The sequence below is a fragment of the Ovis aries genome, chromosome 6 (assembly GCF_016772045.2).
Source record: "Ovis aries strain OAR_USU_Benz2616 breed Rambouillet chromosome 6, ARS-UI_Ramb_v3.0, whole genome shotgun sequence".
NCBI classification, from domain to species: domain Eukaryota; kingdom Metazoa; phylum Chordata; class Mammalia; order Artiodactyla; family Bovidae; genus Ovis; species Ovis aries.
The window spans coordinates 11,151,437-11,169,479 of NC_056059.1; the positions used below are offsets into that span (position 1 = coordinate 11,151,437).

General features: G+C 37.4%; 1 protein-coding gene across 2 annotated transcripts in view; it reads left to right on the plus strand.

Moving 5' to 3' along the window:
* The window catches only part of LOC101112819 (N-deacetylase and N-sulfotransferase 4), a 343,774-nt gene extending 325,971 nt beyond the window's left edge, over positions 1-17,803 (plus strand). For both annotated transcript variants that reach the window (XM_027970794.3, XM_060417521.1), the window contains 4 exons: positions 3,230-3,400; positions 4,302-4,411; positions 8,074-8,176; positions 13,504-17,803. In XM_027970794.3, coding sequence (XP_027826595.2) covers positions 3,230-3,400; positions 4,302-4,411; positions 8,074-8,176; positions 13,504-13,623 — 504 coding nt within the window. In that variant the 3' untranslated portion in view covers positions 13,624-17,803. The remainder of the gene's footprint in view (positions 1-3,229; positions 3,401-4,301; positions 4,412-8,073; positions 8,177-13,503) is intronic.
* Positions 17,804-18,043: the final 240 nt, after the last annotated feature.

Here is an 18,043-nt window from a genome sequence, read left to right on the forward strand (position 1 = left end):
GCCTCTTTTTTCAAGTAAATTCTTTGAACATGCACATTTGAAAGGAATAATTTTTTCTGATAATACTTTTTACTGCTATATTGCTAAGAGTAGGTTTCCCAGACCACTGTACATTTCAAAATAATGCAACCTATTACTTAGCCAGTCCCCTCTCTTCAGTAAGTACCGTAAATCTGAAGCTTGACAGGTATAATTCAGAAACTCCTACAAATGTCACCTGCCACTATAATTTCTACTCCACATTTTTATAATGGGCCTCACAGAGGACCTGCAGTGCTATTTTTTCCAGTTCTTTTGTGACTTCTGGTCATATTTTTATGCTAATCTTTTTCGTTGCATGAATATTAAAAAAAGTTGATGCTAGACTGGTGTAAGTCAATATAAAGCAGAATAAGTACAATTCCATATTATCACAGTGTGAAGTAAAAATGTTAGCATTACTTTATTAATAATGCACAGAGTATATTTATATTTATTCAAGTTATGTTGTTTCTACATCTTATATTAAGTAAATATATTATGTAGTCTCTATGTATGTAGCATTTACAGAGAAGGTCAATAAATATACAATTATGAGAGAGGTTCTAAAGTTTTATTTCTACTCATCTACCACTCATTGCTGCTGCTGCTAAGTCACTTCAGTCGTGTCCGACTCTGTGCGACCCGACCCCATAGAGGGCAGCCCACCAGGCTCCTCTGTCCCTGGGATTCTCCAGGCAAGAACACTGCAGTGGGTTGCCATTTCCTTCTCCACTACCACTCACTAGTTACTCTTTAACCACCTATCAGTTAATCATCTTTACTTTCTTAGTAGTTTTTATTTCTAACATACATAGGGCCTCAGCTCAGTTCAGTTCAGTTGCTCAGTCGTGTCCGACTATTTGTGACGCCATGAATTGCAGCACGCCAGGCCTCCCTGTCCATCACCAACTCCCAGAGTGTACTCAAAATCACATCCATCGAGTCAGTGATGCCATCCAGCCATCTCATCTTCTGTCGTCCCCTTCTCCTCCTGCCCCCAATCCCTCCCAGCATCAGGGTCTTTTCCAATGAGTCAACACTTCTCATGAGGTGGCCAAAGCACTGGAGTTTCAGCTTTAGCATCATTCCTTCCAAAGAAATCCCAGGGCTGATCTCTTTCAGAATGGACTGGTTGGATCTCCTTGCAGTCCAAGGGACTCTCAAGAGTCTTCTCCAACACCACAGTTCAAAAGCATCAATTCTTCGGCGCTCAGCCTTCTTCACAGTCCAACTCTCACATCTATACATAACCACTGGGAAAACCATAGCCTTGACTAGATGGACGTTTGTTGGCAAAGTAATGTCTCTGCTTTTGAATATGCTATCTAGGTTGGTTATATAAGGCCTGCTGCTGCTGGTGCTGCTAAGTCGCTTCAGTCGTGTCCAACTCTGTGTGACCTCATAGATGGCAGCCCACCAGGCTCTCCCGTCTCTGGGATTCTCCAGGCAAGAACACTGGAGTGGGTTGCCATTTCCTTCTCCAATGCAGGAAAGTGAAAGTGAAGTCCCTCAGTCGTGTCCAACTCTGTGCCACCCCATGTATTGCAGCCTACCAGGCTCTTCCATCCATGAGATTTTCCAGGCAAGAGTACTGGAGTGGGGTGCCATTTCCTTCTCCAATATAGGGCCTGCTGCTGCTGCTGCTGCGACACTTCAGTCGTGTCCAACTCTGTGAGACCCCATAGACGGCAGCCCACCAGGCTACCCTGTCCCTGGGATTCTCCAGGCAAGAACACTGCAGTGGGTTGCCATTTCCTTCCCAATGCATCAAAGTGAAAAGTGAAAAAGAAGTCAATCATTTGTGTCCAACCCTCAGCAACCCCATGGACCGCAGTCTTCTAGGCTCCTCTGTCCATGGGATTTTCCAAGCAAGAGTACTGGAGTGGGGGTGCCATTTCCTTCTCCAATGCATGAGAGTGAAAACTGAAAGTGGAGTCACTCAGTCGTGTCAGACTCCTAGCAACACCATGGACTGCAGCCTACCAGGCTCCTCCGTCCATGGGATTTGCCAGGCAAGAGTACTGGAGTGGGTTGCCATTGCCTTCTCCTACTATTACGTAGTTCTATTAGGCTGCAATATACTTCCAAACTTATCCTGTAGTAAATTTTCTTTAAGTTCACTTTGAGATATCTTGCAAAAGCAATTTGTCCATTCCCACACACCTCATTCATCTTCACTCAGATTTACTTTAAAGTTCTTCAGTTTCCACATTTATTTTTTTTTCTGCTTATCAAAATCTTTATCACTACATTTTAGCCCAAAAGCTTGAATCATTAAAAAATACCTTCACATTTCATTCAGAACTGATCGCTTATTGGTCTGGCTATCACAGCAAAAAAACTTATACCTCTATCATACATACGACTTTATCACAATCTGTTGATTTGTTGCTTTCCATGTAAGGTTTTTATTTCTTTGAAGACAGCGTTTTGTCTTACCTATATCTTTTTATCTCTATAATCTATTGCAGTTCTTTGTTCTGGCAAGGATCTTGATAAATGCTTATGACATTATATTGACTTGTGTTGGGCTTTTGAACTTGACCAATGATGGTTGGCTGTGAAAGACTCAGAGGATCTGATACTAAAAAGCAGGCTAGTGAATTCGTATTTAGGAATTAGCAGTTAGGTAGAAGCCCTTGGGAGGGAAAAAGCAAAGTGCCTTGGGCAACATCAACATGAATGTAACATCTAAACAAGTGTTATAGATACCTGCCTTCTCTGTACACATGGCACCTGCCACACAGGGATATTGGGGAATTGTCAGACCTTGCCAGAGCGGCTGTAACGAAACAAGAGCACAGTAATGTGGCAGCCAACCCCCGCCAGTTGAAGTCTCTTTTCATCAGGTTTGATTCACCTGGTCCCTGACATCTTTTCACTTCTAATCAGATCCATGGAGAAAATCCTTGTACTCTGTCTCTTGTCTTGCACCTAAATATTTTATATGAGAAGACAGCTACAGGCTTATGTGAATGCCACTTGATATGTATAGAAGGCTTATACTCTATAGAAGCCATATGCCAATGCCTAGGTTTCAATACAGCATGTACTTTTCACCTGTTTATCATTCTAAAATCAAGTAATCATTTCTCATTACCTTTCTGGCATAAAAGACACCCACACTCATCCACACATCAAACACATACAGGCACACATACGTTTGCAGGCATAAAGATTGATTGTACGATTGACTTTCTTGTTAAAGCACCAAAGATCACATGAAGATCCAGCTGCCCTGAGGTTTAATTTCTATGAAGTTATCACAACAGGACATTGGGCCCCATCTGACCTGAAAACTTTGCAGAGGAGATGTCTCATACCTGGCTGGTATGCAGTCCACATAGAAAGATGGCTCACTTACTTTGCTACTTCTCAGGTAATGTCTTGAAATGAATTTCTTCTGTTTATTGTATCATGATAGTGTTGCACTGACAAACAGAAAATATAAATTAACATTGCCACAGACAGCAATTTATCATCAGAGATGATCAGACCTAAGGAAGAAATGTGGATTTTTACGTTTCTAAAGGCAGCGGTAGTACTACAATGTTAAGTGACTATGAAACACGTTCTTAGGATCTTGTCCTCACACAGGAGGCTTCACGTGCTTCGTAGGCAGTAACCAATACCAGAACCGCCAGTTAAATGGAACATATATTGAACACCGTGTGCAAATACCCATGCATCACCGATCACGTGGAACTCTTATGTGAAAAGAAGGTCATGGATAAGACTGTCAAAATAGGAAGTACTGTAAAAGCTCTAAGAACCTGGGATAGAACAGGAAATAAGGATTTGAGGAAAGTGTCCACATCCTTTATCTTCTTCATTCCAGTTCGGCTCACAACCAAAACCTGAGTTCTCTGCCATGGTTTGTAAGGAGAATAGATGGGTAATTTTCATTTGTATGCCCATTATTTCTAAGCCCTTCACTCTAAAATTAACTCATGGGATTTCATAGTTTGGATAATTACCCGATTACAGAACAGATGGAAAATCGTGTTTCTACTGCACTACTGAATCAAGAAAGTGTCAATGTCTATTTCTGATTTACAATCACGTTAGTTAAGGGTTATGAATAATGCCTTTGGCAAACTTTGTTGTTTTATTTGGAAGGACATCAGAATAGTAAACATGCATATGTATGCTAAAGAGTGCGTATTTCCTTTCTATTCACACTGATCTAATTGATTAACATCCTACCAGGTCAAGGGAGGCAGATCTGTCTACCTAATATAGTTTTGTTCTTCATAGAGTGACTATTTTTGACTCTACAGTTGCTAATTATTGATGGACAGCAGCTAAGATCTGACCCAGCTACTGTGATGGATGAAGTCCAGAAGTTTCTGGGAGTTACACTTCATTATAATTACTCTGAAGCACTAACGTGAGTCTATTCTCATGCTTGATTTCATTTCCATTATTTGCCATCATAAATTATCACTGGTAGGTGTGTATATAGCATCATTAATACTAGCTATGAATTTAAAAAGCAGTCAAAGGAATGTCCTCATTATTCATTAGTACATCCCTTTCGAATACCAGGATATTTTATTGGCATAAGAATATGCCCATAGAACACATTTTAGCCACTTTATATATCACAAATTTCCCTTTTTGTGAGCTCTTTCCCAACACAAGTTTATGTCTTACATGCCTACTCTGTGCAGAAAGTGTCCTAGGAATGGAGGTTACAGAGGTGAAACAGATAATCTTTATCCCCAAGTAATTTGCACATTAGAAACAAAATGTTGATGGCCACAGTTAGCCCTATGAAAATGAGTAGTATTTCAGGCAGAACTGGGAAAGGGAGACATTCATGTTTTACTCTGTATTTATTACATTGTGTATGACAAAATATAATCATGTATAACATTGCAGTGGCCTATTATTGTACAGTAAACCTCCCCAAACCTACCAGCATGTAACCATAGCCATTTTATTATGTTCGTGGATCCTGTGGGCTGGGAATTTAGACAGGACATAGCCAAGACAACTTGTCTTTGCTCAAAATACCTGGGACCGTATCTGGGAAGACATGAATATCTAGGTATGACTTGAATGGCTGGAGAGTGGAGTTTTCTGGAGGCTTCTTCACTCACGTCTTTGGCTCTTAGACTGGATGGCTCAAAGCTGAGCTCAATGGGACGAGATCTCTCTGGGTGGCTTTCTTGCAGTGAGCATCCTAAGTCACTTCAGTCACAATCAACTCTTTGGAACCCCATGGGCTGTAGCCCACCAGGCCCCTCTGTCCATGGGATTCTCCAGGCAAGAATACAAGAGTGGGTAGCCATGCCCTCCTCCGGGGGATCTTAGGTCCCCTGGGATCGAATCTGAGTCTCTTAGGTCCCCTGCATTGGCAGGCAGGTTCTTTGCCACTCGCACCTCCTGGTAGTGACTGTGTGTTCTGAGAGGGAATGAGATGTGGAGGGAACACGGTTCAAGGCCTTCTCTGACCTAGCCTTGCAAGTCACGCAGCGTCACTTACACCATATTCTGTTGATTGCAAGCAAGTCACTAGAGCCAGTCCAAATCCACAGGGATGGAAAGGAGCCTCCTCCTATTGCTGGGGAGGGGCAAGGGCGGAGGTGGGGAAGGGATATGGTTGCAGTCAGCTTGGGAAATAAAATCGTATACTTCGGGTACTTAAAAATGGAACAAAAAAAGGAAAGAGGCAAAATAACAAACAAAAACAAAACCTCCAAGCTGTCAAAATATACATTTAAAAGGTCATGTACTTGACTCCTTCACAAGGCCTGATATAAAGCCTATTACGTTTTAGGCAAAATTTTACAAGCCTGATTATATAATTTCCCAGTTCACACCAGATTAGAATCAGCAATTAGACAGTTAGAAAGGGTAATGGAGGGGCAGGAAAAGCAGTAATAAGATTGGGTTTTTCCTTATCCACTAAAACACACCTAATGAAGTTTTTCCCTACATATGGAAATAACAACACACGCATGGCCCCTGTTGATTAAGTAGACAGAGCGTCCTCTAATACACTTACATGAAGAGTCATTGGTGTCAGCATGGCCTCCCCTTTCTCCCTGCAGTAGTTCAGGGAATGGTTTTAGCCTGTTTACTACAAATAGTTCCTTACGGTTCAATAAACCTATAAAATCATACTTTTAAAGAAGAGATTACAAACAAGTACAGAATATATGGTTTTTAATATGTCTCACACATCACAAAAATTAATAACTACAGTGATGTTCAGTGTAATAAAAGAAGTCTTGTGGCAACCAATTCATGTCCTCAAAGTTATCTAACAGTTATTTGAGAAAGCCTTTGCATCTTAATTTCACAATTTCACGCCTGCTAAACCAAACCATAAAACAAGGAATTGATATAACTTAGCAAGAATAAATGCCCTTTGTTAGACTCCGTGTTTATAACATTGTCAATGCAATAAATGATACCAGCACAGTAAAATAATGTGGATTCAAGGTTTTAACAACCCTATATAAAAGAATGACTTTCAATAGTCTGGATGGCTCTCCTTCCTCAGATCATATTAAGCTCTGATTCATAACAACTGTTTGGAGAGTGAGAGAGACGGGAGCCCGTCCTGAGACCTCTGCACACCCGAGAGCAGAGGAGATGCTCTCAGTGTGTATAAATATCTTAACTTGGTTGCCAAAGCTGTATTTTACCTTAATGCAGTTAAACATTCTCATCCTGAGACAGAAGATGCTGTTTAGGGGCACCGTTATGCTGCCTCCCCCATTTCATTTTGCACGGCATGCCAAATTGTTCTTCCTCCTAGGAAATTAATAAAACCAAAAAAGGCCTATGATAGGCAAGACACAGATTGGAAATGTCCAGGTTGGAAATGACTCTGTCTTCCTTTTATCCATGTAACCAGTGATGTATTTAATTTTAATTGATAACATGTACTAGGACAACCTGGACTGTGAGGATCAGGTCTCTAATAATAGATTGGGCAGGGAACTGTGAAGAAAATTTCCCTCTCCCCCTAAATGAGTTCACATATGTGCAGAAGCAAATTGCAGGTGCATTGGTATTATAGGAATGGGCCCAGGGCAACAAAATATTCTGCAACTAATTAACTTTACATCCTAGTCAATTATGCTTCATCCTTCTAAAACATCTGCTGAGCAACAAAAATGCAAACCTTTTCGATGTTTTATGCATGCAGAAATTCCCATAGCAGTAAATCTAAAATTTCCCTTCCTATTTGGTTTATTCTTTCCTTTTTCCTATCTTGTTAGTCCTAAACGAAAATTCTTACATATCTGAGTTTAAACAAACAATTAGATTACACATTCTTTCTTTGGTAACTTTGTGCGGCCAAGGTCACAAAACAATGTTAGAATTTTTTTTTTTATGAGTATCGAGATCTGAATGATCCAATAGAATCATTCACCTTCAACAAAAGAAATGAAGAGTTGTCTAATGTTCCACTCACCATTTGTATAACCCGTGTCTTATTTTCTCTGGAAAAATATACTGAACTATAGCTTTAGCCTTTTAATTTCATCCTTGAAAAGTGTAAATGTCTTGAACTGTTTAAAAAAATTAGTATTTCTTCTTAGAAGCTTTAAAATTCATGTTTGTATTCAAATAAATATGTTTATATTATATCGTCACCTTAATATATACTATTAAATGATTTCAAAGAAATTTGCTAATATATTTTGACAGGGAAATCATATAAATAAAAAAATAAATATTGTAAAGCCCTGTATATATGATTACAGTTTTGTTGATTCATCCTTGATCTTTTATGGATGAATAGATAAAATATAAAAACCTAATAATTTCATCATAAGAAAAGACTAAATATCCATATGTCCTTTTTCATTACATTAGAAATATTCAAAAATATATAACATATAGTTAATTTCAATTAAATTCTCTCAAATTGATTCAATTAATATTTATAGAATTGAATTAAATTAAATCAAAGCATGAGTATATGAAAGTGCATTTCCATTGTACAATTGGTGAGATTCTCTTAAAATTCTGTATATAATTTATAATCATTATATCTTTATTTTCATTTATATCTTTGATCTTTTGTAGTTTTGATCCCCAAAAGGGCTTTTGGTGTCAACTATTGGAAGGAGGGAAGACCAAATGCCTTGGAAAAAGCAAGGGTCGAAAGTATCCACCCATGGATCCAGAGGTAATATTTTCCTTATCTTTGAAATTCTCTGGTAGTGTTGAGTCCAAGCATGCTTTGCTTGCAACACAATAGGCCAATGAATCTGAGCGAGGAGGTGTTGGGATGAGAAGTATGACTTTATTCCGAAAGCTGGCTGACAGAGAAGATGGCAGACTAACATCTCAAAATAGCCATCTTATCTGGGTCTGGATGCCAGGTTCTTTTATGGATCAGAGATAGGACAATGTGAGGAAACAACGTAAAAAGGCCATTAATCTTGCAAACATTTACCAGAATGGCAAGCCTCAGGCAGAGAGATGTGTTAACTTCTTCCTGCCATCTACAGGCAGACAGAGTTCTGAACAAAGGCACTTTAAGTTAACAGTCAGGCAGAGGGGCAGGATTCTCTGAGGCAGGCCATTAATGTATGACTATGATGACAAAAGCAATGGAAAACAAGTCAAAGAAACAGTTCCAACAGGGAGACAGAATTAATCCTTTCCTGTTACAGTAGAACCCTGTATACACAACTGTTTCAAAATTAGGAGACAATAAATTTGATTCCATTTTCTTGACTTTCTTTGCTATCAATAATTTTATATATTTAGAAGAGAGATAGACCAACAGATAGAGATGATTAGTAGATATTCATGGAAATTGTATTCTGATGGGACTCAATTCAAATATAAATACTGAATAGTAACTTCTTTCCAAATGTGTAAAGGGCTCAAACAAGTAATCTAGTAAACAATGATTTTGTATAAAATATATGTGTTATTGTTAAATACTGAATACGTATATCAAGTGCCTATACCATGCATGGTATGGACCTAACAGAAGCAGAAGATATTAAGAAGAGGTGGCAAGAATACACAGAAGAACTGTACAAAAAAGATCTTCATGACCCAGATAATCACAGTGGTATGATCACTCACCTAGAGCCAGACATCCTGGAATGTGAAGTCAAGTGGGCCTTAGAAAGCATCACTATGAACAAAGCTAGTGGAGGTGATGGAATCCCAGTTGAGCTATTTCAAATCCTGAAAGATGATGCTGTGAAAGTGCTGCACTCAATATGTCAGCAAATTTGGAAAACTCAGCAGTGGCCACAGGACTGGAAAAGGTCAGTTTTCATTCCAGTCCCAAAGAAAGACAATGCCAAAGAATGCTCAAACTACCACACAATTGCACTCATCTCACATGCTAGTAAAGTAATGCTCAAAATTCTCCAAGCCAGGTTTCAGCAATACGTGAACCGTGAACTTCCTGATGTTCAAGCTGGTTTTAGAAAAGTCAGAGGAACCAGAGATCAAATTGCCCACATCCACTGGATCATGCAAAAAGCCAGAGAGTTCCAGAAAAACATCTATTTCTGCTTTATTGACTATGCCAAAGCCTTTGACTGTGTGGATCACAATAAACTGTGGAAAATTCTGAAAGAGACAAGAATACCAGACCACCTGACCTGCCTCTTGAGAAACCTATATGCAAGTTAGGAGGCAACAGTTAGAACTGGACATGGAACAACAGACTGGTTCCAAATAGGAAAAGGAGTACGTCAAGGCTGTATATTGTCACTCTGCTTATTTAATTTCTATGCAGAGTACATCATGAGACACGCTGGACTGGAAGAAACACAAGCTGGAATCAAGATTGCCAGGAGAAATATCAATAACCTCAGATATGCAGATGACCCCACCCTTATGGCAGAAAGTGAAGAGAAACTAAAAAGCTTCTTGATGAAAGTGAAAGAAGAGAGTGAATAAGTTGGCTTAAAGCTCAACATTCAGAAAACTAAGATCATGGCATCCAGTCCCATCACTTCATGGGAAATAAATGGGGAAACAGTGGAAACTTTATTTTGGGGGGCTCCAAAATCACTACAGATGGTGGTTGCAGCCATGAAATTAAAAGACGCTTACTTCTTGGAAGGAAAGTTATGACCAATCTAGATAGCATATTCAAAAGCAGAGACATTACTTTGCCAACAAAGGTTTGTCTAGTCAAGGCTCTGGTTTTTCCAGTGGTCATATATGGATGTGAGAGTTGGACTGTGAAAAAAGCTGAGAGCCAAAGAATTGATGCTTTTGAACTGTGGTGTTGAAAAAGACTTTTGAGAGTCCCTTGGACTGCAAGGAGATCCACCCAGTCCATTCTAAAGATCAGTCCTGGGTGTTCATTGGAAGGACTGATGCTAAAGCTGAAACTCCAATACTCTGGCCACCTCATGAGAAGAGCTGACTCATTGGAAAAGACCCTGATGCTGGGAGGGATTGGAAGCAGGAGGAGAAGGGGACGACAGAGGATGAGATGGCTGGATGGCATCACTGACTCGATGGACCTGAGTTTGAGTGAATTCCGGGAGTTGGTGATGGACAGGGAAGCCTGGCATGCTGCGATTCACGGGGTCACAGGGAGTCGGACACGACTGAGTGACTGAACTGAGCTGAACTGATACCATGAATGCTACTGAGTTGAGCCATGGAGAGTAAACTGTTTTGATGAACAATTACAACATGTGGGGGGTAAGTTTTTCCATATCACCAAGCAAGGCTCAGGTACCAGCTGGGTCTCCACAACTCAACACAATACGGACACTGTCTACAAAGAAAGAGTGTCAGGTCCCTCAGGGAAAAACAGCAACCACCTCAGATATCCAGATGATACCACTCTAATGGTAGAAAATGAAAAGGAACTAAAGAGCCTCTTGACGGTGAAAGAGGAGAGTTAAAGAGCCAATTTAAAACTAAATATTAAAAAAAAAAAAACTAACATCATTGCGTTCGGCACCTTTACTTTATGGCAGATAGAGGGAGAAATGGTGGAAGTAATGACAGATTTCCTCTTCTTGGGCTCTAAAATTACCACAGATGGTGACTGCACCCATGAAATCAGAAGACATTTGCTTCTTGGCAGGAAAGCTATAACAAACCTAGGCAGTGTGTTGAAAAGCAGAAACATTACTCTGCCGACAAAGGTCCATAGTCCAAAGGCTATGGTCTTCCCAGTGGTGAGGCACGGTTGTGAGAGCTGGAGGCATAAAGAAGACACAGAGCCAAAGAATTAATGCCTTCAAACTGTGATGCTGGAAAAGACTCCTGAAAGTCCCTTGGACACCAAGGTCAAACCAGTCAACTTAAGGGAAATCAGCCCTGAATACTCCTTGGAAGGACTGATGCTGAAGCTGAAACTCCAGTATTTTGTCATCTGACACAAACAGCCAACTGATTGGAAAAGTCCCTGATGCTGGGAAAGATTGAGGACAGAAGGAAAAGAGGGTGTCAGAGGATGAGATGGCTTGATGGCATCACCGATGCAATACACATGAACTTGGACAAACTTCAGGAGATGGTGAGGGACATGGAAGCCTGGCATGCTGCAGTCCATTTGGTCATGAAAAGTTGGACATAACTGGATGACTTAACAACAAAAACAAAAAGCTACCTCATTAACAAAACAAAGTATACCTTTATCATTATCTCACTTAGGAAATTCCAAGTGAGCCTTGTGCCAGAAGTGGAGTCAATGACCAACTATATATTTCTTATTATAATTCAAAATGTCACAAATAGGTTACAGGATAAAACAGTTATTATGAGCCTAGATTTATTATAGGAGAGTAAACTAGTTATGGTCACTTGTTTATAAAAAAATATATAAAACAATATCAAACTGCAAAAAGGCAGGGGAGAAAAACCTATCAGTAAAAGTTATGGTATGAGGAGACAGAAGGATTGGGAAACTAGTTACCAATCAACTGAGAAGATATAATAAGTTATCTCTCCTAAGACAGTGTGGGCATAAGGAGGATGGAAGTGATTAAGTGTTGCTAAGGAAACAGAAGAACCAGAAGGTTCTCAAATTATACCTTTGAACCCAATAATTTCAAAAAGGCTTCAAAAATCACGTTGATCAACCAAGAAATCAATGTAACGACTCCACTACTATAAACATCTTATCCAGAATTTGAAGTGTTCACAATCTGCTTGAAGGGAAGAGATGTAGTGAAAAACCTAGTGGATGGACAAGAAAAAAAGTAGTTATCTTGAATTCATTTCCACAGTATACAAGTTGCTAAGGGAATTTTAGAAAGAAGGAAACTACTTTGTGCTAAAATATTGTGAGGGGTTTAAGAGAGACGGTATGCTGCTGCTGCTGCTGCTGCTAAGTTGCTTCAGGCATGTCCGACTCTGTGCGACCCCATAGATGGCAACTCAGCGGGCTCCCCCATCCCTGGGATTCTCCAGGCAAGAACACTGGAGTGGGTTGCCATTTCCTTCTCCAATGCATCAAAGTGAAAAGTGAAAGTGAAGTTGCTCAGTCATGTCCAACTCTTAGTGACCCCATGGACTGCAGCCTACCAGAGATGGTGTAAGTTTGACCAAATGGAAACTGCTGCCTATATTTCACAGGAAAAACATTCACCTCTATTATTTTATAAAAAAGACACAGAACTATGTTCAATGATTCTAATATGAGATAAGTGACATTCAAAGAAAAAACCCATTAACATTTTTTTTGTCTTCTTGGAATAAAATAAACTAAAACCACAGATATATTTTATAATCCTTTTTTCAGCCGTTCATCTAAAAATTGCCAATCACTCCAGCTTGGTTAGGAACATAAGAATCCCAGGAAAGATCACTATAATGACCTTTATAATAAGACCTTATAATATCTGTGAAGTAGAAAACTTAATGGTTTTTTAAAAAATCTGGTTTTGGCCTAAATAAATGTAGAAAGCATTTTATAACATGGCAAATTATTTCTTTAATCATGAAATTCAGCTTTTATGATTATGTTGACTGATTATCTTAATGCTGTGACCCAATTTTACATAAAGTGACCAATTTCATAAACAAAGGTGTTTCTTTTCTGTAGATATTGTGCCTCATCTGGTCCATATTTACCTCATTGTTCTTTAGTATTACATGCCTCTCATCAACCTCTTCATCAATCCCTCAGTAAAAAAGTGTGCTTTATATTGAGTGGGACGCCATGCCCTCCTCGCTGACGGATGGTATTTAATGTATAAAAATATTGATTCAATGTTGTATACCCAAAACTGATATAATACTGTGTCAAATTATACTTCAGTTTAAAAAATTCAAAAAAGCTAATTCTCCAAATGCTCTAGGAAAAATAAGATATATTAGTTATTCCTGGACTCATTTTTATTTTGCAACTATACTTCTGTCAAATCTTTCCTAAAGGTGAAAATAAACGGCATCCATGGGAAAATAGAAAGAAATGCCTGTTTTATATGCAGTCCCATTGCTGTAGAATTTGTTAATAAATTTGCACAATCTCATTTAATGAACTAATAACTCCCTTCTTTTTGCTTTCAGTCTAGAACCTTCCTCTCTAATTACTACAGAGATCATAATGTGGAATTGTCCAAACTGTTACACAGACTGGGGCAGCCTCTACCGTCATGGCTGAGACAGGAGCTTCAAAAAGTGAGATAGCACTGGAGAAGAGAACTAAGACTCACAAGACACTGACTTTTACTATGAAACAGAAAAGCAAGCTCCCCACCTTTTATCCCTTTAATGCACTTGTGATTGTCAATAGAGGACCATGTGAATAAATCTCCTTCTATCTTTTTCATAAAAATGAAAACTATTATATATGCACGCATTGGCGATTACTAGCATAATTCCTATGTGAGCTTTTGGGAAATAATGTGGGCTTTTATGGCACTACCCAGCTTGCAGTGTGGGAATCATGACACAACCCAGTTCCTCTGTTAACCATAACATTTTGGAAACTATGTTTTACTCAGAACCCTGATTATATGCAAGTAACAAGTTGAAATCTTAAGGAAAAAAAAACTGTGATATATGTAAATGAGGCTGGTAGTAAACCAATATCAGAATTAAGGGTGTACATTTTCCCTTGCTAATTTGAAAACAATTTTGCATTTGTTGTGAATTTATCAGTGTAATCTTATATTCTTATTTTGAGCAGTTATTATTTATTCTATTTATAGAATAAATAGAATATGTTTTCCTCTGTTAATCCTCTTTAGGAATGTCCTTGACTTGCCCAAGTTTTAAAGTTGTAACCTCCCACATGCTTGGTCTGTTTTGATCTTGTAGGAGGGTACCATCTGCAATTAGCTCATAATAGTATTTTATCTGGCCAACATTCCATTCTCCGTGAATTTTGCATTCTGGTTCCAACACCATCTATCAGAGATTTGGGGGATAAATTAATGTGAAAATGCATACTTTACATAATATTAACTACTATGTGTAAGGCCATCTTTCCATGGGTAAAAATCTTACCATACTATTAATCTAGGTATTTCCATTTTGATAATGATGTAGTATTTGTATATTTTTTTGCTATCCCCAGAACGAAAAGAAAAATACTTTATTGATAAGACTGGAAAGAAAATAGTAATATGTGTTTACAGGTAGAGTGAGGCACTTGTGCCTTTTATGTAGTATATATCAATCATTTAAAGCATGGAATTTTATTTATGCAAGTGCATATACTAACGCAGAAGATTATGTTTTTAATGCCTATTTAACAGAAGAAATGTAATCTAAAATTTACCTCTTTAAACACCACAAATTCTCTAAATTAAAACCTATTTCTCAGCCATGTCATCCAAAAATTAATTTCTGGAGAAGAAATGATACTCTTCCTGTCTTAGAGTTGTAGGTTACTCTTCCATTTGGAAATTGTCATGCTAGTTGAATTTTTGTCTCATTTGTCAATGAAGATACGTTAAATCATTGTTAATCTTTTCAGTGATACATGAGGGTAAAATTTGAGCAGAACAGAAAATCAAAGTAAATTTGGAACATTACCTATGAATTCATCCTTCCTCCAGAGTAATTTTTCTACAGGCTGTAAGTAACATTATCTTGACATAATTCAACATCTTCAAAGGAAATGGAAGATCTTTGTTTTTGTTTATTTGTTTTTTGTGGTTTTAAGCAAACAATTCAAGTATAATCTAAAAGAGACCAATGATTTTTACATAGTTTATTCCAGGATTCAGCTTTGGATTTATACTTTATTAAGATTTTTGTTTGCTTTTCTTTTGTTTTCCCACTGCATCTAAAGGCTTTATTTTTTAGAAATGTTAAGATTTTTTCTGGGCATGTGTTGATGCAAATCACAAACTGATATGTTTGTTGATTCTTTTTTAGGCATGAGGCTTAATTTCTCAACCTTACTGTTACTTAGGTGACCTTGTACTGGAGAGCATTCCATTAAGCACGCTAAAATCATAACAATTGTGTATTTAGAGCTCTAGCTTTTTTGTTAATTTCCTCCAGTTTGCATTCTAATTTTTTCTTTTGTGAACTAGAGATTAACTTTTTTCCCCCATAGATATTTACAGAAATCAGATGAGATACTTTTCATATCGGGTAAAATTCATGTTATTAAGAGTCCAACTTATCTCTAGATTTTTTTTTTAGTGTAACTAATTTTCACCATTTTCTTTTTAAAAAAAATATAAATTTATTTATTTTCATTGGAGGTTAATTACTTTACAATATTGTATTGGTTTTGCCATACATCAACATGAATCCGCCACAGGTATATATGTGTTCTCCATCCTGAACCCCCCCTCCCTCCTCCCTTCCCGTACCATCCCTCTGGGTCATCCCAGTGCACCAGCCCCAAGCATCCAGTATCATGCATCAAACCTGGACTGGCAATTCATTTCATATATGATATTATACATGTTTCAATGCCATTCTCCCAAATCATCCCATCCTCTCCCTCTCCCACAGAGTCCAAAAGACTGTTCTATACATCTGTATCTCTTTTGCTGTCTCACATACAGGGTTATCGTTACCATCTTTCTAAATTCCATATATATGTGTTAGTATACTGTATTGGTGTTTTTCTTTCTGGCTTACTTCAATCTGTATAATAGGCTCCGGTTTTATCCACCTCATTAGAACTGATTCAAATGTATTCTTTTTAATGGCTGAGTAATACTCCATTTTGTATATATACCACCCAAATAATACATATAGTATCATTCACCTATGTGCAGAGAGCTGGGAGCAAAATTCCCCCAAATTCCAAGTTCAACTAGTCTCTTATCCCCTGGTTCATTTCAATCAGTGTACATTTTTCTTACTAAGACTGATAATATAGACAACAAAACAAATTTTAATTTAATTATGTAATTCATCTCTTACAGTGAACTAGTTAGAGGGACTCTGGGCTGTGAGAAGATTATAATAAATCTGAAAACTTTTAATTTTAAGAATATCTTGGTTTTCCCAATTTTCACCCACTGGCTATTGAGCTACTGACTCAAGATTTAACATACATAATTCTTTAACATTCTAAATAAATTATCTTTCTTTTGAATGACATACTTTTTAAAATTTTAAACCTTTAAACAAGCGAGTATCTTCTCTTTGTTCCTTCTTTTTCTTAATTTACAAATATAATAATTGATTACATTAATAAAGATAAGGGACAATATTTGATATAAATCTATATCAAAATATGTATGCTTGTCAAAAACCAGTCTCTAAAAATTACATTACAAATCTCATGCAAAAAACAAATTTTGCTTATATTTAACAATGGCCTCAAAATAATTAAGCAACAAGGAAGAATGCTAGAGAGGAAAATATAAATTCCTCTAACACTGTATTTTTTCTAAAAAAAAAAAAAAAGTTCTTCAATAAGAGATTTTATTTGCCTTGATTTCAACAAACCCATTCACATGTACCTTATGGAGTTTTCGTTCTTCTGTCTCACTGTTTTAATATGACATAAAGTAACCTGTTCACCATGAGTGTTGATTCAATTATTCGAGCAATTTATAGCCCAATGATATTTTGAAAGCCTGTTTTTGGTGGCTACATAACGTATTAACTATTTGCTTGATGGAAGTTCCTCGAAAACAATTGTGGTCAATAATTTCAGAAATAAAGAAATCAAACACTTGCATATACGATTTAACTTCAACTATAGGAACACACCTTGGCCATGAGTACATATATATAGTCTACTATATATATAGATATAGATGTATATATATATACAAATGAATATTTTCTTGTGTGAGCCTGTGAGGTGAGCAGGAAAAGCAGAAAGAGAACTCTGCATTTACTGAAATTGTTAAATAACTGATGTATTAATAGTACATGCGTAACATATCTTTGGTTCTCATTTCTTCAGAATAAATACTATTGCTGGTATGGTCACTTAAAGAAATGTTGTTTCTCCTCTGAAGCCCAAAGTTTTAATCAACAGATGAATCTTTTTCCTTCCCTTTTCCTTTTTTTGCTCTATACACACTCCCTGAATTCCAAACATATAACAAGTGTAACCAGGAAGCTAGGAGAGTGGATTTGGTGTATCTGGGTTTTACATCCCAATCCTGCCTTGAACAAGTTGTGTAGCCTCAATTTGTGGAACTTCTTTGAGTCACAGTTGGTTTTTTTTTTTTTTTCTGTGAAATAAAGACTTATTGAGTCATTGTAAACATTAAATGAGAATATATTTAAACAACTAACTACAATGCCTAATGTAGTTATGCTGAAACATGTTTGTTATAGAAATAATGTATAATATTCAAACCACTCTTTCTTGCTTCATCAAACAAGTATGTTTTTCTACTCCCTTTAATAATAAAGCATATATATCTTAAACATATAATTAACTGTATTTGGTTAAAGAGAGAAATTTTCTTCACCATCATTATCCAAAAATAAATTTTGCATGTCTCCCTGCTATTATTTTGATAAGTATTCAGAACAAAAGTTTTCCATCTCAGTCCATTCTATTAAGGTCTCTTTATCCCTTTCCTCGTACTTACTTCTCCCTCCGTTTATCTAATAGAATATCTCCCTTGTAAATCTCTCCCTTCAAATTCTTCTTTAGCTGGCTTCCCTG